This window comes from Crinia signifera, chromosome 8, assembly GCF_055691185.1.
Source record: "Crinia signifera chromosome 8, ASM5569118v1, whole genome shotgun sequence".
NCBI lineage: Eukaryota > Metazoa > Chordata > Amphibia > Anura > Myobatrachidae > Crinia > Crinia signifera.
Window position 1 is genome coordinate 117708297 of NC_139224.1, and position 25856 is coordinate 117734152.

General features: G+C 40.5%; 1 protein-coding gene across 1 annotated transcript in view; it reads right to left on the reverse strand.

Annotated features, from left to right (window-relative positions):
* DPYD (dihydropyrimidine dehydrogenase) overlaps positions 1–25856 on the reverse strand; it is a 1077189-nt gene that overhangs the window by 704845 nt on the left and 346488 nt on the right. The window contains exons 6-8 of the mRNA XM_083157059.1: positions 18476–18672; positions 16254–16335; positions 10871–10958 (exon numbers count right to left, since the gene is read on the reverse strand). Coding sequence (XP_083013185.1) covers positions 10871–10958; positions 16254–16335; positions 18476–18672 — 367 coding nt within the window. The remainder of the gene's footprint in view (positions 1–10870; positions 10959–16253; positions 16336–18475; positions 18673–25856) is intronic.

Genomic DNA, 25856 nt, shown 5'->3' on the forward strand with positions numbered 1-25856 from the left:
AGAAGATATTTCCCATAAAATACAAATTAAACAAATAAAAAATGTCTTATTCAATGAATCTTTTGACCGCACAGCAAAAAAAGTTATGATCTCCAATATGTTCGGGTCTATGGGTTCCCAGGTCTGTACATTGGGGTTCAATCATGGATCACCACGTGTAGGGTTGTAGGAAATTAACGCTTACTTTGAAGCTTACATCAAACAAATTTGACGAAACATATCAAGGTATCTTTGCATCTAAACATAGTTAGAAGGAGATAAATGCTCACGCTCCCATAACTTTATTTGGTACTTGTTTATTATCACGGCGACCATCACATCGCATACCACTAAATAAGGTATGCGATGGCATGCGATTTTTGCGGCAAAACGGAAAAATGTACAATTAAATTTCGCATCACATGCAATTTTTTGTTGTACAAGCACCCTAATGGGTGCATACAATGTTATATGCCCCCAGAATGTTAAATGCCCCCCATTGTCAACGTGACCCCCACTATGAACGCCAACCCGAAGCGTGGTGAGCGCAGCAAGCCCGCGAGGGGCGGCGGTATGCGTCCTCTGACTTTTTCATACCCCCACTATCCACGTCAGCGTGGAGTTGACTTCACATAGTGTGGCGAGCAAAGTGAGACACCGAGCCCGAAGCAAGTCATCCGGCTGCGCTCGCCACGCTTCGGGCTCACCACACTATCTAAAATCAACTCCACGCCGAGTGGATAGTGGGAGTATGAAAAGGTCGGAGGACTCTTAAGGCCGCTGCTCGCCACGCTTCGGGTTGCCGTTGATAGTAGGGGTGGCGTTGATAATGGGGGTGCATTTAACATTGAAAGCACCCATCAGGGTGCTTGTACAATGAAAAATCGGATTGCATCGTATGCGGTTATAATACACAAGTACCCTTTATTTCAGTTCTCACAGGTAGGTCATGCACCAGCCAATTATGAAAAAAGCTTTTATTTCTCCAATCAAATAAATTCCAATACCCTTTTTTTCTATTTGTGATATATTCTGTAGAACAGACTTGGATAACGTCTGTTTGAATATTATTTGTCTCCCCCATTCTTGCACATAAATTATAATAGTAAGGAAGGGGTTTTTTTTGGCTTGCACTGACCAATATAATTATATTAATTCGGTACCAGCTTGTACTTGAATAAGGATATAAATATCTCCTGCGTTTATCTACTGGTGGTGCTCCCCTAAGTTATGGGTAACCATAAATGTTTGTGGGAAGAAAAAGATAACTCTTTTTTTGGGGGCACTGCTTGTATTACTAATGAAAAAAAGATGATATTAATATACATGTGTTGATATGACAAGTGGGGGAATACTGAAAAAACCTAACAGCAATTGTATTTTAGGAACCCTGAACAGTAAATCTTCTGGGGGGGACAATGAGTGGGGTATGGATGAGAGAGGGAACTAAGTGTACATAGTGTCTACTACTAAGGAGATGTAGTCGCCTGGCTGCAGGTAGTGTTTTTTCCTGGAAGTGTTGGCCTACTATTGCCTAATAACCCCCGGTATATATGCCTCGTGAGTGTGTAGCCGTGTGTTGCCACTATATGCACAAAATTAATGAAAATAATGAAAATTAAATAAAGTGGAAAATTATATAAGAAAAGTGAAAAGAATATATAAAAAATTGAAAATGAAAATGAAAATTTGTATCAGCTATTGATGGATCAATTTCTCCATGTGCTGTGTTTCATAGAACCACAGGGGCAATTGACCATTTATGCTGAATTTTTTTTGTTTTTTAATATGCTTTGTGATTCATGTGCTATTTGCACCAAAAAGAATATATATATATTTGTGAATACACTTAAAATAGATAAAACAATGGCGATGATGTTAGTATTAGGTGGTTTGGGCCACTGAGAGAGAACCCCACTGGTATTTAATTATTTCCTTATAATTGCATGTACTGCATACATTGATGCAGAGCTATATAGTTTTGAAAGAGTAGTGAGGAAAGTGCGCTCCCTTAGGGTCCCACCTATTCCTTGCTTGTCCGTGTGCCCACTGGCAGTGAACGGATTAAGCGGTGTACAGGTTAAGGGGCCACTAATTATTGGGGCGACTGAAGAAAGATACTGGGATCTGCTTTTGGGGTCTGACCCTTGGATCACCCCTGTTGGAAAACCAGTGCAGGGGGTCACTCACTGGCAGGCCGCAATGAGAGTCCCTTAAATAGGTTAAAGTGACAGATTATAGAAATTAATTGCACGATACTATCCACTCAATTCAATATACATACATGGCGTGTTGCCAGACATGCAGCTATTATGTGTAGGCTAAGTTACTGCAGTTATCCATTATGTTACCACAACTGGTGATTGAATTCGTTATACATGCCAAAAGAACCTGTGGATGAATACAATAAATTGTATGCGTGCCTCTCACTCGTCCTATCAAAAGGTGTGCCCTTTTTCCCTGATAGGTTCACACCTGTTGGATTGTATTCTACCTAATCAGATGTTTAGAGAGCAGTCTCCTGTTATAATACATTCCCTCACTTTAGTAAATACACTGTAAATTGCAATTATTTTGAATTGTCTTGTCACAAGCACATTTGTATCCCTGGAGTCTTAATAGGAATAACAGTATCATATATAGCCTGAATATATTTTGCATACAGTTCCATACTTATCACGATACATGCATAATGCTATATCTACCTGTGGTTGGATATAAGTTAGGGGGATGGTAAATAGTGCTCCTTTTAAATGGACTGATACAGCTGCTAGTGCAATTTTAACAAGACATGCAGCCCCAACCTCCCAAGTACTTATCCATCCTGTGTGCATTCATTCAGTGCTGTGTGACAGAGGTGTCTCTCCAGTGGCCGTCAGTCCACCTTGCTGGACGCGCGTTTCGCCTATGTGTGGGCTTGTTCACCAGTGTCATAAATTATAATATACTAGTTTTTATATACAGTATTATATACAGTGATGCAACAGGTTTGTTGATAAACAATAATTTGCAATATTTGTAACTTGTAAAACTTCTTGTGGTAACAAAAACTTAGAGGCGAATTAAACACGGCGCCACAGGGGCGGTCACCCCAGGACCCCACACAAGGGGCCCGCGCACCGGAACTGCTGCCGATGTGGGGCTCCTGTCGCCCCGTACTTGAACAGCGGGGTCGGGTATCACAGTGTAGGTGGGAAGGGGGTCCCTGCAGCGGTCTGGGCAGTCAGCGCCAGGGTCCCTGCTGCAGATGGGAACTAGTAGCCAATACCATTAATAGTTTCCATCTGCTGCAAGGACCCCGACTTCTCATACACTGCAGGGACCCCGGCGCTGACTGCCTAGAACGCTGCAGGGACCCCCTGCCCGCCTGCATTGCCCAGGTACCAGCCTCCCCTGGGGCTGTCTGTGGGGAGGGTTGTCTGTGGGGGCCCCCACAATTTTGCTGTCCAGTGCTCCCACAGGCCTTAATCCATCCCTGCAAAAACACACACATACATATATATATATATATATATATATATATATATATATTGTACCATCTAAAAGGTTTCACACTCACAGAATATTTTCAGCAACACTGAAAATGTTACATACAAGTGGAGTAATAGTATATAGAGAAAATGGAAGTTGTATCCAAGGCCAAACTGTTACAGCACAATCGGACAAAAAAAAACAAAAAAAAACCCTGGTACTGTATGTTTTATCACATCATCGGACATAACCCAAGAAATGCTATTTCTCACCTTCTGTAATGTACTCATCTAAATTCACATCTCTCTTGAACATACACATGCATACATTTTTTTGGCCACCAAGCTGTCTTCGGAACATTTAAAGAAGGTTACAGCACATTAAGTTGAACCTTCATTTCTGTCTGAGATGATAGATGAAAGAACTCCAACTGAGTTTATTTTATGAAGCGGTTAAATTATTTCATGATTTACATTCAGAAGAACATTAATACCCCTAAGACATAGCAATCATGAATTAATTGTATGTATGTATACATAAATATATATATATATATATATATATATATCCAGATTGCGAAAAAAAAAACCTTTGTAAGTAAAGTGCTTTCATTTTTCACATGTTGCAACTCATTTATTTTATTCAGCCACACATACTTAAATCTGCAAGATACTGCAAGCATCCAGTACCTCTGAAATAATACATCATCTCTTACAGATGTTTCCACCCGCTGTAAGGCTGCCGCTCATTAATCAAACATTATCTGTTGCCATCAGTGCCCAGTCTTGGAGAGAAAGTGGCACTTCATTTAAAATTTTGACTTTCATTCACTTTTCCCTCACTGACCCTTTGGTATATTAGTTTTCAGTGTTACCATTAAAAAATATTGTTTTATTTCAGGAAATGTTAAGTTATTTTTAAATCTTGGCAAATAAATATTGCATTATAGTAAAACAGTAACACTGGTAATAAACAGCTGAAAGGTACAGTACACTATATTCCAAGACTTCTGAGTGATGTCACAATAACACAATGTAATGTTGATCTCTTCATTTATAGTTTTGGTGTGTTATTTTTAACCGTTTATTTTATTATTTATTAACAGTTTCTTATGTAGCGCACACATATTCCCAGTGCTTTACAGGGAATATTTGAACATTCACATCAGTCCCTGCCCCAGTCTAGTTTACAATCTACAGTATATTCCCTACCACATGTACACGCACACACAGACATTCTAAGGTTAATTTTGTTAGGAGCCAATTAATCTACCAGTATATTTTTGGATTGTGGGAGGAAACCGGAGTACCCGAAGTAAACCCATGCAAGCATGGAGAAAATATACAAAGTCTGCACAGTTAAGGCATGGTGGGAATCGAACCCATGATCTCAGTGCTGTGAGGCAGTAATGCTAACCATTACACCATCCATGCTGCCTTGGCCATGCTATAAAGACAACTATTTTGAGGTTTATATTAAATGGATTTACTTGTGGATACCAGGTCGGCTTTTGCATAATCTTTGCTGGTTTATAGTAAAGGTTAAGTGGGTCTGTATATAGAGTACACACATTTCTGCAGCATGTTGTATCAAAAGATACCGACCACAATTACTCTGTGCAATGGGGCCCTAGATATAACTGGATTTAACACAATGTTAATCATATCTTTACTTTAGTACACAAGGATCTGCACAAGTGCGATTGCTTAAGAACATAGTTTATGCTTTTTATAAACTACAATACACATTGAATAAAAATTGTTGGTACTTGTGTAGTTTCACGGCGCCACCGCGCGCACAGTCTGTGTTTAAAACTTGGAAGATTGCCAGACTCTGTGTTTAACTGTGCGCGTGCCGCTCTAGCTGTTCTCAGGGCAGCACGTGGCTGCTTTCCTTATGTAATCTACGTTATCAGCGTAGCGCTGACAGTCAGTCGCCACGCTTCGGGGTGGCGTGGATAGTGGAATTAACAAGGTCGACAGCTGTTACGTCGACTAGTGTCATTGTGAACAGGTTTAAGAGTGTTTTGCACAGTGCACCCTTATGTAGATGCCCTCTTCTTAGCAGTTTCCAGGGAGTCTGGATTTAGACACTTTAGCGTCTAAATTTTAGCGTGTGCCGGGAGTCTGGATTTAGACGCTTTAGCGTCAAAATTTTAGCATGTGCCGGGGTGCAGGGAGTCTGGATTTAGACGCTAAAGTGTCTAAATTTTAGCGTGTGCCGGGGTGTCTAGTTTAGAAGCCCCGTATGTTAGCGGTGTGCTGGGGTGTCCAGTTTACATGCCCCCGTTGTCAGCGGTGTGCAGGACTGTCTATTTCACTGTGGAACTACAAGTACCACAGTGACCTGTCAGTGCTGGGCAGCACGCGCTGCTGCTGCCAGCGCTACGCTGATAACGTAGATTACATATGTAAAGCAGGCACGCACTGAGCTGAGAACAGCTACAGCGGCACGCGCACAGTTAAACACAGAGTCTGGCAAGCTGCCAAATTTCAAACACAGACTGTGCGCGCAGTGGCGCCGTGAATCTACACAAGTACCACATTTTTTTTCCAAGATAGCAAAATTATCAACCAATTGTTATAGTTTTAATTTAAGGGAAAAGTAAGGTAGATAAAAAAAATAATAATATTGTACCCAACTCTACAAGCCGAGGCAAAAGCTTAACGTTGAATGTGTCAGTAGAACTAATATTTTGGACCCATCAATCACTGTATTACTATCAGGAGCGCAATGACTAATTACCCAGGCCCAGTTCTGTTGAAGAGGCCCAGTATGGGCCAGAAGAGTGCGTATAATGTTTTACAAAAAAAAAAAAAAATTCTAAGGGTGTGTGGCCATAGCTCCCAGATTTGGCAATGTCTCCTCAATATCACCCAGGTGCAGCGTTGCTTTAAGAGAGGAGGAGGACAGTGTGCAGCCTCCTCTCTCCTGTCCGGCAGTGCTGGGATTGTGTGATTCATTGTGGGATTCTGAGGGGGTAAGTATTCAAAACTGGTGTGATGTGGGCCTCCCTGGGAGTCAGGGGCCCATGTGCACCATGCACCAAGTCACTGTCTAGGTCCTGTGAATATCTCAAAGTTATGATCACTAGTTTATGTGTTTTACAGGGTTTATATTTATTGTTTGTCTTCATCTCTGTCCAACCCTCCCATATGTCTCTCTCATCTCTATCTATAATTATTGCTTCCACCTTGTACCTCTCGCTTTCATTTCAATATCACCTCCCCCATGTATTTCTCTCTCATCTCATGCCCTCTCTCTCTAATCAGGGTTGTGGTGCAATGAAAGATTGTTCCATGAGGAGGAGAAGACACTACATCCTTGTGCTGAGGGGACAGGGAATGGTCTGGTACATCTAAACAGAGCTGGGGAAGAAGATTGATAGATGCTATTAAGACCAAAAAGTGGCATCTACTGTATACCAAACCTACAGCCCTTTCCTCAGGTCTAAAACACACTTCACATTATAGAGAAACATGAAGTTAAATTAAATAGGATGAGAGATTCAGAAAGTGAGAGATTTATTTAGAAATCTCCAGTTTGTTTAAAGTGGCAATCATTTACAGTTCAAAATCAAACTGGTTTTGCAGTGTAAATGATTACCACTGTAAAAAACTGGAGATTTCTCACCAAATCTCTCACTTTCTGAATCTCTCATCCTATTAAATTTAACCCCAGGTGTTTGGTTTAAAAGCTTGTTGGCATTTTTCTAAAATGCTCATTCTTAATTAGAGTATACCATACAAATTTATTTCAAATAAAATTCAAAGCTTTGATTATCTCCTAAAGCAATATGAAGTCCGGATTTAGATCATTGATGAGCATCAGCAGGCATGCAAGATGGCACAGCCTGTGTCCCATGACTGTGTCAAATGACTGCCGGGGTGCCTAAAGCCAGAAAGTCCCAAACCTGGATACTTCCAAACATGTGTAAGTGAAAATTGGAGACACTCACCGGGCTTGCTGAAGCAAAGTGTTTAATGGTACATACCACTTATTTCAACCAGAGCATAACAGTGGGTACAGGTCGACGTTTCGGTCCTGGATGGACCTTTATCAAGACCCCCTTTCTGCCTCCTCCAGTGTGCGCACACACACACACACACACACACATATATATATATATATATATATATACAGATACTGGCAGAAAGCAGCGGCACTCTGAGACTTCAAAACGGTGCAAAAAAATGAAAACTTTACTCGTCTAGAGTTTCAGGGATATCACCCCTTCATCAGGACCTGATGAAGGGGTGATATCCCCGAAACTCTAGACGAGTAAAGTTTTCACTTTTTTGCACCGTTTTGAAGTCTCAGAGTGCCGCTGCTTTCTGCCAGTATCTGCATATTTCTGGCTTTCCAGCCAGCACAGGAGGGCAACTGAGCAAGTTACCCCGTGGGGGGGTCTGAGTGCCGGGCTAACCAAGACTGCTATATATATATATATATATATATATATATATATATATATATATATATATATATATAAATAAATAAATAAATAATGTGACAAGGAATCACATACACTGGATAAAATAAAGTCTTGGTCTTTTATTTTGTGTCAGGTAAACAGCATAGCAGGTAAACAGCAAAGGCAAAAGCAGCAGCATTGTACTATGCTGTGACATCAGCACTTCAGCATACAGATGTCACAGCATAGTACAAACTCCACAGTATGTTCCAGTGGTCATTACCGTAGGCCACACCTCCAGCCTATCACTTGGTTAGCTGTTTCTGCCCTGGAAACACTTATATCGGGAAAGCACAGGTGTTGCTAATTAGCCCAACCCTGATCACATCAATTTTTCTGCTGCTGCTCTAAAACCTTGGCTGGATCATCCACATTACACACATACATACATTTATACATGCACATACACAGTTTTTCCTGCTTTACTGTGTTCCATTCTCACGGTCAGTCGGCCTCTGCAAGGCTCTTTTGAGGAACAGGCCAAAATGTATGTGATTATAATCAGGAATTGACGAAAATTATACAGTGGATAAAAAAAGGCAATAATACACACAATTCATATTCTCCCCTGATTCGCTTTTCAAAGAATGCATTATACTCATTCATCGTCAGCATAAGCTTTTTAGAAATACAATCCTTCATTACGGGAAATGAAAATGGTAACTGAATAGCAATAACCATGGAATGTTTCCTAAACATAAAATAAAATGTAGCCAAACACATCAGCTGTGCAGAAGTCATTTATGGATACTGCCCATAATGTACATATTACACAGATAAATGTCTGCTATACTATTCTGTTGGCACTTTTATACCATATAAATTCACAGGAAACCACTTGAATTTGTTTTTTATGATTTGAGATGTGGAACACGAAACACGCAAACACTTCACGCTGCAAAGCTTGATTTGATGCATGCTGCAAGTACGTGTACTGAAAGCAGCTTTCTGTTTTACTGATGTGATATTGCGATGCGATGAGCCGGGACTGTACATGCAGTTTTCCGCTGTGATGAATTAATATGTCTTATGCACTGCATTCTTGAGTGTTTGAATGAATACAGATCAATTCAGGTGAAATGCTTAAAGATGTAGAAACCAGTGTTTACTCCTGAACACCATTAGAGGAACCATATATCTCTCAATCATCTCAGTTCATTGAGTAAAATGACAGGAGCAAGCCTGTGCACCGGGGAAAAAAGTGTAACACTTGACAAATGCATTTCCTCTTGACATGCTGTAAATTTAGATAATTCAAACCTACAGCATATGGCCACACTTACTGGACTAGAACATTTTCCTCCTTTCCAGTTGCTGTATATTGCATCATTGTGTATAAAGAACCTGTACAATATGTGAATTTATCATAATGATCGTTATATTATATACTTGAATACAGAAATAATAATCCTGCAACAGTCTTGAAGCTGTAACAATGCTCCATAGTGTGGATGCACATTTTGTAAGAAGTCTATTGGCTCGTGATTTCCCTGTATCTAGCATTCAAAAGAAATGCACCCAATACCAATAGGTAGTTTAATAATATATGATAACCGGCTTTACTGTGTTCCATTTGACCAATCGGCGCCTGGAGCGTGAGCTCCAGTGGCTCCGCCCTCCCTACGCCTCTGATGATAACAGCTGTTTTTGTGCTGGTTCTAATAAATTATGTATTTTAGGGCATAGGTTCTAGGTCCACCATTAAATATCCTAGACATTATAGGAAAGACCCGGAAACACTTTAAACAGGCAATGTATATAATTGACGTTAACTCTTTATTTGCTTCAAAGGTTTAATCTTATAGTTTTATAGGAGAATCACAGTTTATGAGGTATAAAGGATTAAGGGAGATATTAATCACAGCATGGTGAGAGTTAAAGTGGAGAGAAATAAAGTAATGGCCAATTTCTGTGGCCGTGCATTGCTATGGCTATAAGCCCTACACACAGAACGATGTAGGGGCATCTTCTAAGCGATATAGTCAAATGACATCAAATCGCTTCAAAAATGCCCTAAAATTGCCCCATGTTTAGGCCCAATTAGTGTCTGAATAAGTATTTGCAGTGCTACTTCTGTTGGTAGTTGGCATATTATTGTATGGCAGTGTAAAGTAATTAAAATGACGGCCCTAAAATTGTATCTACTACAATTTTTCGATTTTTTTTGACTGTAGGAATCTCATTAATGTGTTCTCCATATAAGTCTAAATCAGGCATGTCCAAACTATGGAGTTGTGAAACTACGCATCCCAGCATGTCTTGCCATAGTTTCAGCCAGGACAACCAATAGGGGGTGCTGTGGGTACCTCTGGAAGGGCATGGACAGCTCATTCTGCCCACCGCAAACCCCCCCCCCCCCCGGCATGCCTCCGCTGCACTGCACTTATTCAACCCAGGATGCCGGCGGGCAATGGAAATGCTGCAATGGCTTTTGACCCAATCAGACCTTGTGTACCAGCAGCCAATCAGAGCGGCTGCCAGTACGCAAGCTCTGATTGGCTCACCAGCAGGTGTTGCATTTTAAGTGGCCGCTTGCATCAGAGTTGAAGAAGCCTGCACTCCGGGACCTCAGGGCTGCAGCTCAGCGGAAGAGGAGAGGGGGGAGCAGGAGCCGGGTTATGGTATGTCAAGTGAGGAGGGTGGGTCCGGACTGGACCAAAATTGGTCCCAAAATTCCTGTTGGGAGCCCTGGTTTTAGCATTCCCTAATAGCATGGCAAGGCATGAAGGTACTTGTGGTTTCACAGCAGCTGGACGGCCATCGTTTGTACATGCCTGGTCTAAATGTATGCAAATTTGGCTGTGATATAATTTATTGGTACCTTTATACACAGCCAATTGTAATCTGAAGGAAACTATAACTTTGCCTGAATGTAAATCTGAGGGGAAGCTGTGCTGAATATGTTATCCACTATAAAACAAAACAAGCAATGAGAAGGAAACTCACCTATACCGATGAATATTGCTGCAAACCCCTCTTCCTTCAGAGACCTTATATTCATTCCATGCATTCCCAGGCCCTTGCCCTCAATTACCTTATAAAAGAAAATACATTGCCAATTAAGAAAACTAATGTAATGTAACCTAATAAGAGGGAAGAGTGTTTGGAAACAGAGTAAAAACTTTGAAAGCCTGGAGGAGAATAAGACAGGATGGATAAGACAAAGAGTATACATAATAGGATTTGCAAACTGCTCATTAAAATGTGATTAGAAAGAAGGTTCTTCTTCTATTTCTAACAATGCACAGTGTATGCAAGGAACAGACATTTAATATCTCTAACCACATTTTAAGGCATAGCAGAAGAAAATAAGATATTACCATTTAAAGGAGGTTATGTAAGGTAACGTTATGCTGCATGAGGGTTCAGACACATGAGAATTTTTGCCTGCATAACAGGTTGTTGTTTTTTTTTTTTTTTTTTTTTTTGGGGGGGGGGGGGGGGGGGGTTGATTTCACTGCATGGTGTGATCAGTGCACTGAGGATATAGGAATAAAATGCATCTGCATCTAGACTAGAGATTCCTTCCTCTAGATCAGGCATGTGACAAGGCATGCTGGGATGTGTAGTTTCACAACACCTGGAGGCCCACAGCTTGAACATGCCTGCTCTAGTCAAAACGCGGGGGGAAATTGAAATCAGTGCTGCTTAAGCTTGCCGGATCACATGAAATTCTGTCTGAATGTTGACCTCTGTGGCAGGTATGTTATTGATCATGGTGTCTTAAAGTGACTATCAGTGTAAGCTACCTTATAGAAAAAAAGTGATGGAATGTGTTCACTTATGCATTAAAAAAAAAAAAAAAAAAGAATTAAAATCTGGTAATGTGTGGCAGCAAACAGCATTCAGCCATTTGCTTCCACATGCTATAAAATGGACAAAAACAAATGTTTGGATACATTTGTTAAATTTAAATGGATTTAGTAAATTTGTCTGAATGGCCATAGTCAGGGAGGTGCAGTCAGGGGAGGCAGGGGAGGCAGTGCCTCCCCTGTCATAAATGATTAACATAATAAAAGATTAAAAGAAGACACTTATGACACATATTCTGTCATAAGTATATGCTTTATATTATTTTAATCATTAATGCTTTGGAGGCACCAAGACCTGTGCCTCCTGCTGTCAATGTTAACAGAGAGAAGCGTACAGGAGCCAGGCAGGGCTAAGTATCAGGCTGTAATAGCCCATTAAAAAAGATGGAGAAGCGGCACCTATAGTAGTGCCTCGGTGACAGGGACGTGCCCATATGAAAGCATGCCCCTGTCACAGAAGCAGATATGATCATCATAGCTTTAGGAGCTCCCGAGTGGGGATCTTTCTAGCCCACAACTGCTGCCTGTTGGATTAACTCCATGCTCTTGTAACTGGGGATCCGGTGGTTCCGGAGACGGAGCTCAAGGGTTCCCGTGGTCACAGCCTAACTGCCGGGATAGGCCTTGTGTTCAGGCCCATTCGCGGAGGAGCAGAGACTTCAAAACCCCCTGCTGCTGCCTCCATTGGTCCTATCTCCCTCCTATTGCAACCAGGGCTCCGGTGGTGCTGGGAAATACCCACTGTCACGTTGAAGGCGGCGCTCCGGGGATCCTGCAGCCTGTGGCCTACTAGATTGATTGGACAGATAAATCTTTAGGTGAGTACCCAGTGTGGCCAGATGTATCAAGTGTCAAAAAGTGATAAAGTGGAGAGTGATAAATCAGCTCCTACCTGTAATTTTTCAAACCCAGTCTGTAACATGTCAGTTAAGATCTGATTGGCTGGTTGTTCATCACTCTCCATGTTATCACTTTTGAAGTTTGATACATCTGGCCCTTAGTCACATGCTCACCATGCAGAGAAATCAGAACAATGTCATAGAGGATTGGGATATATTAATACATTTTTGAACAAATTCAACATATTGGACTAAATGTAAAAAGGACAAATTGCCAAAATTGACATATTTAAGGCCGCATTGTTTTTATTGTAAACCACATTGTTTTAGATCTCTACAAAACTGTAACAAGTAATAACAGAGGTCTGCACATATGAAAATTGTACCCATTACAATTTGCCAATCAACGCCTCTGTAACCCATAGCATAACCTTCATTGTTAGCTGAAACCTAGTTAGACAGAGATGGGTCATAGAGTCGACATAACTAGGTCAACCCCAAAAGGTTGACTGGCACAAGATTAATGTTGACCCTGAAATGGCCAACACAGGAAAAAGTTGACATGAGTTTTTCACATTTTTGTCAGAGTTGATTTGTAAATAAGAGCGCATGGACCCCCAACTAGTGTATCATGCACCCTTGCATGGCTCACTTTACTCATCATGCTTTGGGACACTTTACCATTCCCAGTTGTAGTCCATGATATAGTTGAAATGAAAAAAAATTGCGAAAAACTCATGTCAACCTTTTCTTTTGTCAAACATTAATGTTGACCATTTGCTTGTAGCCACATATTTTCCACGTTGACCCAATGCATGTGGGCCAACAATGGTCGACCTATTGACTGTCAACCAATTTCATATAAACCTAAAGTCCACTTCCTAGTAAGATAATAGTGCATCAGAGTCAATAATAGGACTATACATTTCTATATAAAATAAACTTACTATTAGTCAATTGTTGAGTAAAAACTGATCACTTTCAAAACAGATTCGATGGTAAATGAATTCACTTAATTGCCAAGAGGGCTTTCTCATTGGCACTTGGAAGCCATCATTAACCCAAAGGTCATGGCCGACATTGCTCAAATAGACAGCCCCCATTGTACCACATACTATGAATTGTATCTTCATCTATTACATTCTGGTTTGACCTTGGAATGCATTTTAGCAAATGGTTTCAGAGTTCATTATCCAGGGCTTACGTATACATCACATTTGGATAACGCTAGCTACACCTGTGCAGTTGGTTAAATTGACTTCATCAGAGTCAGATATTCAATAGAATACACATGGGAGGCTTAACAAAGAACAAAGCAGCACTCTCTATTAACAGCAGCCACACATTCCATACTTCCAATTTCCTCCTCTCATAGTTTGTCCTTGAATTAACAACAGCTTCTATATCAATTCAACATTGTAACCTGCAAAACACATGATTCCACCTTGTAACACAAGTGATTAGAATGTATTATTACTATATGCACTCCTGTCCTGCCAACTTGTGGGAAGAGTGACAGCAGATAATGTAGAGCTTGTTTTCCTAAATCATATTTGCATGGAGTCCCTACTTTAATTATCCACAGAGCAATGAATAAGTTATGCTCTAGTCAATTGCTGTAAGTTCTCAAACTAAAGTCTAAAAAGAAAATGAAAAACTGCATTATTCAGCTAACGCGCTCCTAATTTGTTTTGAATAAGAACATTTCAATTCTCTACATTTTTGTAAACAATATCTCCATTTTCCCCCGTGTTATTATCTACTGGCTGCAGTTACGTCAAATATTTGTACAGTGCTGAAATCCCGGAGAGCACAGGGAGCTAGTAGGGTCATGGCACAATAATGGAAATATGTGGAAATTTGCTGCTAAAAGCAAACATCTCATTACTGTATTCCTGCATTGCAATATGCTGGCAAACTGCTAAAAGCATATGCATTTTCCGCTCTGGAGAAAATAGAAGCAAAGCAACACTATAAACAATATGGTTTATGTGTGTATCTCAAACATGAAACAGTGCTGGTATGGTGCAGCACTTACTACCGTGCAGTACTTATTATCTGCCTTTCTGTATTTTTGACAATGCGGGCTCTCAATCCTATAATGCGCCAAACAACTCAAAACCAGGATCTAGAGCACACAAAGGAGATCAGGTTGATGATCTATTCCTCAGATCAAGAGTAGCTTTGAATAAATTGATTTTGTTGTGAGCATACACGCTGTATAACCTTCCGGGACACAGGATTAGCAAATTATTATTATCATAATAATATTTAATTAAAGTAAACCTCAAGGAGTTGAAACACAAATACATATATCACTGACTAATGACATCCTATTTTGCCCAATCAGATGTGTTTGGAGACCAGTATTATTTTCTTGTGCATCCTCAGAACTCTAAATAAATGGCTGCAAACTACCCTGCAGACTGTTTCATTCAAAATGGTCTTATAGGAATACAATAGAGGAGAATTAGTGTAACCTGTATTTAGTAGGAGCAAATTTTTTCTATAACCTGTATGCAGAACATACTCATCCCATTTCTGCACTTTTCTTGTGGAATTTAGCCATAAGTGAAGTGGATACAATAGGGGTTTATTTACAAAGATGGGAATTCTATTCAGCATGGGACGTTGCCCATAGCAAAGAGGCTACAACTTAATTATTTAGCACGTTCTAGAAGAGTGGTTCTCAAACTCGGTCAAGGGCGTAACTACCATAGGTGCAAGGGTGCAGCTGCTATAGGGCCCAGAGCTGAAGGGGGCCCATCTTTACTGTTTAAGTAATGTTTTACACACATTTAATGCCATCAGTTTCTAAATAGGGGGCCCTTGAAAACTTTTGCTATGGGGCCTACGAATATCTAGTTACGCCTCTGAACTCGGTTCGCAGGACCCTACGCAGTTCCTGTTTTCCTGGTCACCTGACAGGTGCACTCATTACTCACTGACATATTTTAAAAGATCCACAGGTGGAACTAATTATTTCACTTGGTTCTGTGAGGAAACCTGCTAAGTGGGCACTGTGTGGGGTTTTGCGGACCGACTTTGAGAACCTGTGTTTTTGAAGATAGCAGAATCTGATTGCTTTACCATAGCAATATCCCATCTTTAATAGAACTCCCATCTCAGATAATAAACCCCAATGTGGGAAGCAGGTCTACTCTCCTGGGAGAGCTTCCAGCTATTCAGGAACGTCCCAGATGATCCAAAAGTTGCTATATATTCTAGTTAAGAAAGTTCCAATTAAACAATAATGTCCACAAATGACAGGATTAAGATTGTGATAAACGTATTGCACAAACTAGATGCTGTACGAATACTGCTTTACAAAGGAGCAGAACATTATTGACAGTTGCATATATAAGACCTTGCGTTAGAAGATCTGGCTAGCTGCTTCTGCTCCTTCCAGTGACCACATGGAACCCCTAAAGCATCTTAACTTTGTTTTGTTTCTTTTTTTTAGCGGACAATTAATCACATGTAGGCATGCCAAATGAGAACTATCGATTGCCCTTTTCCAGACTACTGGCATTCAGACAGCAGACAGACAAATGCCCTGAGCAAAAGGAAACATCTCCCTGCTTCTTCCTACTGTAGCTTTTAATTGTTTGCTACTAATGGACATGGTATTTAGTAGTTTATGTCTGGCAGATCAGTTTATGTTATCATTATCATTACCTTAACCCCAAGGTCCTTCATCAGCTCAATTTCAAAATTGACAACATCATATGGCAACCGGAACTCAGGGATTTCTGATGCACTGTTAAAACACATAATCCAGAGATGTTAAATTAACCCTAGGAGGAAATGATTGTATACTTTAGTAACTGAGTAATTGCTGAATATAGTAGATCCCGATGGTTAAATGGTTATTTTTATTAAATGTTCTCAACATGATCTATAACAGTTACTTCTCATTATCCTGTTGCCTCATATTACAACAGATTATCTGTGTAACCCAAACACTAGATCTTCTCCTTGCCATGATTTTCAGCTAACAGCAACTTGGTTTCGGTAACAACCATTTCTGTGCTGTTTTACTGTGTGTTGCCTGTATACGAATCCACAGTTCTTGAATTTTGCAATACAGTACATGCATCTCCCATGTATTGTAAAAGGTTATTATATCTTCAAATGATGGCACTACCATTTATAAGGGCAGTCATGGAAACTCTAGAACAATACAAAACTTACATGAACTGCATAGGGGAAGAGTGAAATAAATAGTGTAAGCACTGGAGTTTTTAAAAGGTGTACAAGGTGTGCGGTACTGATGGGGCCCCTTAATTCAAGAGGCCCACACATTGCGCACTCTGCAATTATATATTTATACTACTGCTCAGTGCAAGAGTCAACAGCACCACCAAAGAGGAAGGGTCCAGCACAGAGCCTGTACATGGGCAACGGAGGGGTACTTTGTATTATCATGGACCTTACTGTAAGCCATAGAACTAAAATTAGAACAGAATTATAAGTGGGAAGCTTGTTTATTATAAACTTCTACCAGCATTCTGCCCACTAAAGTCAACGTTGGAATCAGGACTTGGGTCATGGCTTTTGAAGGACTTCATCACTGTATGCAAGGTAATACAACTGGGGTGTGTGACACAGCTCACTCTTCGGAGGACACATCTGTTGAACACATATACGTGGCAGGATGTTTGTATTGGGTGGGGTATTGAAGGACAACCTCCTCAAATTGGTGCTGCCCTGATAAAACTAGGGAAGATTGTGATGTACAGTACACCTTTCACCTTCTCTACAGTTCAACCATATCACTGATAGCCACAGAAAAAATCCAGTTTCCATTAATGGTTTTAATATTGGTGGTTGATAATACTTCTGGCTCTTTTTCCTATTAAGAGCTACTGTAATTCAAAACTGCTGCAACTTTACCAATTGTCCCCCATACCTATTACTGTATATTATATTCTTATTTGGCAAAGCATTTGTTACCTTCTGTTTCATGTTTCACATTGAATGTAATAGTTTTGTATGATGACCTCCTCATCGCACAGTGCTAAGTAACATATAGGGGCTTCATAAATCAAATGTAAATATAAGACATTGAAAAGATTTTTCCAGTAGACACTGATACAACATAGGCAAATGCAGGGGAAGGGGGGGGGGAGGTGTTGTGGTGTCACTAATTTGTACACAGGTGTAAGCCATTACCAACTGTCACATTTTCAACCATGTTGTATTCATCCGATTGAGGACCAGTTTGGACACCCCTAATATAGAAGATTAGAAATTAATACTGTATTCCATACAGTATCCAGTGTATTAAATACCAATTTGTACATTAATTTCCAGGGTCATTACTAAATTCTTCTACTGCACCCTTTAGATCCCGACACTTGCTCCCATGGTTTGCAGAGTGGGAGATTGTGGAATGCATTCGGAGACCCCTCTCTAGAAATCCTGCATTTGCCACTGTAAAGGTAACTACGAAGACTGTAGGAATTACAGATATAGTATATAGTATGTATCATCTATTTGTTTTTTAGAACATGAAATTAATTTAAGTATACAGTATGTTGTAAATCTTTATATGCTCTTCTTTTGAGTTATACAACATGATTAAATCTCCATCCACTTCGCAGAAAGGGCTGGAGATGTGCTAGCTCAGTTATCAGTGATGTAGGATCTGCCAAGAAGAAGTTCATTGGAAAAACTTAACAAATGGTATTCAACTCTGCACATGGCCATTGTAATAAAAAGTTGTCATGCTACAGGACAACTGATCTGTAATTCCTCTAATCCACACTGCTTTCCTGGAGAGCAGGGTTGCTTCTGCCAGGGAAAATCACTTTCAGAAGATTCTGATTATTCTCCCCACTGCTGACATACAGTGCTCACACCTGTCACCTGAAGTCTGTATCCTGTTTTCCTCTTACCTTAACCCTCCAACATAACTCTGCTTCTCGAACACGGTGATATCAGAATAGCCAAGCCGAGCTAGGAAAGAGGCACAGCTTAGACTCGATGGCCCTGCTCCAATAAGAGCAATCTTAGTCTTGTATGAGATTGGCATTTCCTCCACAGGGGGGAGCAATGGATTTCTTATTTGAGGGATATTCATAGCTTTAAAAATCTGCGGAAAAAATGGTGAGATAAATCAATATGAAGAAACTGCACAATGCCTTGTTCATTATGGTTCTATACCAAAGCTTCCAGGAGTATATCTACAGTACAATGCAAGAACTGCTACTATCAAACTATATATCTGGAAAAGTCTAGTTACAGTATGCTCCGAGCAGGGCCGGTGCTAGTGTGTTTGGTGCCCCCCTACAAACTATAAATTTGCGTCCTTCCTCACATACTCAATAAAGGGACAGTATCATACAGTATCACAATCATATATATATATTACACCACATATAGTGCCCCTGATTCAAATTGCACCACCTAGTAGTGTCCATTATACACAATGCCCACAGAAGTAGTCCCTTTAATATAGCTCCCAAAGGGGTGCCACTTAAACATGTAATGCCCACAATAGTAGTGGCCCTTATACAAAATGCCCACAGTAGTGCCACTTAAACATAAAGTTCCTGCAGTAGTGCCCATTACCCATAAGGTCCACAGTAGTATGCTGGGCAGACAAAGGGTGGGGGCAGATGCTGGTCAGAGAGACAGGGGCAGAGGCTTGGCAATGAGATGGGGGCAGATGCTCATCAGGAAGTGTGATGACAGATGCTTTGCAGAGAGGGGTACAGATGCTGGGTAGAGAAGGGGGAGCAGATGCTGGGTACCGAGGAGTGGGCCAGATGCTGGGCAGAGAGGGAGAAATGCTGGGGAAAGAGAGGGGGAGGCAGATGCTACACAGAAGGGGACAACAGATGCTAGGCAGAGAGTTGGGGGAGATGCTGGGCATAGAGAGTGAGACAGATGCTGCATAGAGAGATGGTGACAGATGCTGGGTAGAGTAAGGGGGCAGATGATGGGTAGAGAAAGTAGGGGGACAGATTCTGGTCAGAGAGAGAGGGGGGGACAAATGCTGGGCAAAGAGAAGAGGGGGCAGATACCGGGTAGGGAGAGGAGGGGGATACTGGTGAAAGAAAGATGGCAGGCAGATGTCGGGCAGAGAGAGGGGGATAGATGCTGTGCATAGGAGATATGACAGAGATATGGTAGAGAGAGGAGGGGGACAGATGCTGGGCAGAGAGAGAGAGGGCAAAGAGATGTGATGACAGATAGCAGGCAGAGAGTGGGGGGGGGGCGCGAATGCTAGGCACAAAATGTAGAGAAGCATGATACGTCAGAGAGAGAGAGAAGGTATTGTACATTTTCACGGAAGGGGCCATACTGTGAGAAGAATATCCTTATTGTTCTAGGGGGCAGGGGAGCACATGGCTAACTCCTCCGATCAGTGGCTCTTTTAATCAGCATGCAAAGAGTTACTCTATTCATAGTTTGGCACATGCTGTCCTGACCCTGTTTCTGAGATTAGGGGGAGGGGTTCTGCACCACAGTGGGAGAGGTGCAGAGACTTCCCTTGCTGCTGCTCTCTGACTTAAGCCCTCCCTTCAATCTGCTGCCAGCGCTGAAACCTGTCATATATTTTAACAGACACTGTGACACCCGGCAGCACCACACATACCCCAGCTTCCAGCAGCAGAGTCACAGAGTAGGGAAAATGCCTATACAGCCTGGCGTCTCCCTGCTCTACAGGCTCTGCTGAGTGGGTAGCACCAGCCCTGGCTCCTAGTGCAGTGGTTCCCAAATGGTGTGCCGTGGTACCCTTGGGTGCCTTGGGGTTACTTACACCAAACCAAAACTAATTCAAATTATGGTCAATGTAATAGACAAAATCAGTGATTGTGGCTGCAAATCATAAAATATGTGAACAAACAAATATTATCCCTCACCACATAATTGAAGCAATTATGGACGACATACAAACACAATTCATTTTATTTAATTTGTTTTGTAAATTTCTCAGAACAAAAACGTTTGGACTATGGGGGGGGGGGGGGGGCTGTGAAAAAAAATTCTGATACTCTACTGTGCAGTGATTCCAAAATATTTGGGAACCACTACCCTAGAGGTTGAAGTGAGTTGGAATATGAAAGATTATATGAATCTGATGGAATAATGTATAGTAACTTACTGTATGTATCAATATATCATTCAGAAATGTATCAAGCCAAGCAAGAAATTCTTATCCAAATTATTTACAAAAATAATGCACAATTTAAACACAATAAACATAGATAAAAGTATAATAAAGATCAACATGGTGCTGTTATTTTTTTTTTAATGCTACATCTTCACTGGTTATCTGATTATCATGATACAAATTTATTTGACTTTTTCACACTTAAAGCCTGTGATTGTGTTGTAATGGCCATTTAATAGCAAGTAACCTCTATTGTTTGCCCTCTAGGAATATGTCCAATGTAATCTCTTTCCAGTCATTTGCATAGCACTAAAAAGCGTAATAAGAAAAAAATACCATAATAAAATAGTATCAACATTTACTACATAATAGTGAAATGCTAAACATAAAAAATCCACCTTATTAATCAAAATTCATGTACAGTGCTACTTTTTATTATTATTTTGTAATATTTTTTAGTCAATGATTATATTGTTTTCAGTTTAAAAGTATATTAAACATTTGTACTCAATGCTGTCTGCCACGGAGAGAAAAAATACTGAAAATAAAACAAAACATGGGCCAAGCAAATTGTGTGAATGGTAAGGTCATGATTGTGTGTTATGTTTGTGGTTGCAGATTTTTCCAAGACTGCATCTCGTTAACTCTGCAGAGTTTACCAAAATATGAATGAAAATCACAGCATAACACACATTTACAGATGGAGCCCCTCTTATCTGACCTGCCAGTGTCCTGTCTTGGTGTGCCGTACACCGAGATGGATCACTCGGGTGTGCCGGCAGGCTGGATAATCGCGGCTCTATCTGTATGAATCAATAGACCATTGGCCACATTTGGCAGGACATTTCATAGGCACCACTACAACACCAGAATTTATTATCACTCGTATATGCAATAACTGTTGTGAATTCATCTCAAAATGCATGTCTCATGATTGGGGAGGCAGTGGGTGACATAGAGGCAGGGGTGAAAGAGATAAGCAGGGTTGACAAGGAGGCAGTGGTGACATGGAGGCATAGGTTGAGAAAGAAATTGGGTGGCATGGAGGCAAAGAGTGACAGAGAGATAGTGGGTGACATGGAGGTAGTAAATGGAGCAAGAGAAAATAGAAAAGTAACGCTATACACCAAATGAGAAATTCAAAAAGTGACATTTAATAATAAAAAACACATTAAAAAATGGTAAGCACAAGGCACCTCTGTCAATTTATGATAAATTCGTAGGATCAGTTCCTATAAATGACGCCAATGATAATGTGCACACATGGGTAGATATAATTACCACAGTTCGACCACTTGGGGAATTCTTCCTATTCGGTGCAGTATGGACAGTGTAATAATTAGCACTACTGCCTCACAGTGCTGAAGTCACGGTTTTGATTCCCACCATGGCCCTATCTGTGGCCCTAACTGTGAGGAGTTTGTATATTCTCCCCGTGCTTGTCTGGGTTTCCTCAGGGTACTCTGGTTTCCTTCCACAATCCAAAAATATACAGGTAGGTTTCCAACAAAAATCAACCCAAGAGTGAATTTATCTTCGTGTACACGTGGGAGGGAATATAGATTGTAAGCTCCACTAGAGCAAGGGCTGATATGAATGTTCAAATATTCTCTGTAAAGCGCTGCGGAATATGGGCCTTATTTTGGTTCATTCTTTCTGACAAAATCCTTCTTAGATGGGCAAAACCATGTGCACTGCAGGTGGGGCAGGTGTTACTTGTGCAGAGAGAATTAGATTTGGGTGGGGTTTTACTTCAAAGTGAGATCTATATTGCAGTGTAAAAATAAAGCAGTCAATATTTTCCCTGCACAGAAACAAAATTACTCACCCAAATCTAATTCTCTCTGCACATGTTACATCTGCCCCCCCTGCAGTGCACATGGTTTTGTCCATCTAAGAAGGATTTTGTCAGAAAGAATGAACCAAAATAAGGCCCTATGTGTGCGCTATATAAGAAACTGTTAATAAATAAATAATAAACTAAACTTCAGAATGCACAGCAGCATTACCCTTCATATTGGTGGTGTTGACGAGAGTGAAGTGGGGTTGGAGTGGCAGATCCTAAGAATTTATCATTAATTGTCAGAGGTGCCTTGTGCTTACCAGTTCATTTTAATGTGTTTTTTATTATTAAATGTCATTTTTTGAATTTCTCATTTGGTGTATAGCGCTACTTTTCCTTTTTTTCGGTGTCTTTGTTTCTGAGGGACTGCATGCGATACACCCCATACCAGCACCTGGGCAACATTCCCTTTTTCAGTAAATGGAGCAATACATGATAGCTTTGAGCCCGATCACCTCTGTTCATGTTTAGAAACACTAGTCAATTTGTCCCTAAAAGGGGTTAATGTAATAGCAAAAACCTTGTAAATTATATATATTTTTTTTAAACATCGGACAAACTTACTTGGATTTAGATAATTCACAGGCTATTCCATTTACCGTTTAGTATAATGATAAAAGTATTTTGGATTTCATTTCATTTCAGTGTAGACATTTTTTTTTAAGTAGAATCATATTATAATTTTTATAGTCTTCATACATCACAAAATAATATTGAACTAAATTGCCTAAAAGAATATCAAATTAAGTCTAAAGATAAGATAAGCATTCAGGGCCTACATGCTGTTTTGCATACGCCGAATAATACTAATGTGGATACCTTAATGCTAATTGCAATGAATTACAGGTTCGTAAATTAGTTTTATCTCAAAAAAGAAAAAAGGGAAAAAAAAGTGCTTTCAAGATTTAAACAATGAAGAACAGAAGTGTACTAGTGATGTGCGTTACAGAAGACGACGGAGAAAAGAAATTAAGCATGTTTTAACCATTATGTTATGTATCTAATATTTCCAGGTGCTCTTAAAATCAATGTTAGTAACTAATTACATTTTTATAGCAACCAAGCAACTATCTGCCAATTATTCCTAATTTTTACGAACACAGCTAGGACTTGATTTGGTGTCAGAAAATGTCATGGCTGTATGCGTTTCTTTTGAAAGGACATCCACTTTGAGCATTGTAAGACATGGGCAGATGTACTAAGCTTGAAAATTAATTACATGTAGAGTGATAAACCACCAGCCAATCAGCTCCTAACTGCCATGCTACAGACTGGGTTTGAAAAATGATAGATAGGAGCTGATTGATTGGTGGTTTATCACTCTTCATTTTATCACTTTTCAAGTCTTAGTTCATCTCGCCCTGAAATCCTGAATAATGCATCTTTAGACAAAACCATTGGCCACTTGGTCTAAACTGCACAAGCCGCATGCTATTTGAGGATTCCCCATCAGATTTGCTTTTCCAGTGTAGGTTGCTACAGTAAGTGTATAAGTTAACAACCAGTTTTGCAACATGCCCACAAAACTCCTAAAGGCATGGCCCGCATCAAGGGGGAACATGTAGTTCACTTATATAGGTACTTGGGCAGACGGGAAGTTCTTGTGGCAATACTGATCCTGACTCTAAACTGCATCTGTTAATTAGTGCCACAGATCATTGGTGCCTATAACAGGGCCAGATTATAATGAAGGATCCTGTCCAAGGCAATTCTCTACACAGGCACACCCCACCATGGGCATTATTCAGATCTGAGCTCAGTACAAATTTGTTCGGAAAATGGGCAAAACCATGTGCATTGCAGGTGGGGCAGATGTAACCTGTGTAAGATTACATTTTTGTGGGGTGTGTTGAAACTGAAATCTAAATAGCAGTGTAAAAATAATGCAGCCTGTATTTACCCTGCACAGAAACAAAGTAACTCACCCAAATCTAACTCTCTCTATACATGTTACATCTGCCCCACCTGCAGTGCACATGGTTTTGCCCATTTTCCGAACAAATTTGTACTGCGATCAGATCTGAATAAGGGCCCATATGTGATTTGGTTTTCTTGGCCTCTGCAGTAGATCTCTTCTCCTTCAACCTCCGTGCTTTCGCTGGCAATATACAGAACATCCGCTATCCTGTCGCATATCCATAAGCAATTCACTCGCCATGGAATGATTTCCCCAATCTGTGCAAATGTGAGTAAGTTTCACCCTTCCTCAAATTGTGACATAGACAGGCAGATCAAAGCTGGCATTTACATCACACACACTTCCCTAAAACACCTGGGCATGCCTGCGTTTTTCCTACCACTCCCACAAATGGTGACTTCCTGTCCATTAAATTGCGAGGGGATTGCAATTAGATATTTGGGGTATTTCTGTCACGATTTTGGCTTGTGCATATATGCAACGATTCTTATACATGCGCACTAATAATTAATAGGTTTGAAAATTTACACGATAGTGATCAACTCTATATCCTGACATTGTTGGTCATTCAAAGTCAATAATTGTAAATACTGTCTGCAGCCACCTCCAAGTCTGTCTAGAAGTTATAGTAACTCCAAATGGGAAACGGTCATCTGTCAGACCACACTTAGGTCGACAGTCATTAAGTCGACCACGGAAGGTCGACTGGCCCCAAGGTCGACAGGTTAAATATCGACATGTGCCAAGGTCGACATGACTTAAGGTCGACATTGGGCCAAGGTCGACATGGGCTGCGGTTCAACTCCAACTGTGTCCATGTCTACTGTGTCGATATTTGGGTAAAAAAACAGTGAAAAACTCATGTCGACCTAATGACTGTCGACCTAACCCATGTCAACCTTAAGTCATGTTGACCTTGACCCATGTCGACCTTTAACCCTGTCGACCTTCCGGGGTTGACCTAATGACTGTAGACCTAAGTCTGGTCTGACAGATGTACAGATTCCGTTTGGTATGTACCATAAGTCAACAGTTTTGCAATATTGCGGAGTTGCATGTTTTTTCCAACTCTTCTGGTTGATGCTGTGGTCTAGATTTTGATCCATTTATGTTGCATATATGAATTGCTGTGAGATCTTTCTTCTAAATTCTATTTTGGCAACTAGTAATGTGACTCTGTGCCAGTCCTAACTACAGTACATCGAATATTCTTTTTTACAACTTGCCAAGGGCAGAGGCATTACATATGAACCTTCCGGCAGTGAGTTCCAAATCTTTAGAACGTGGTTTTATTAGACTTCACTCCCCTATTCCTGCTACTGGTAATCCATGTTGGTAATAAAAAAAATCGGTACTTGTGAGTTATCCGGGCTCCCGATTTTTTGATTGTATGCC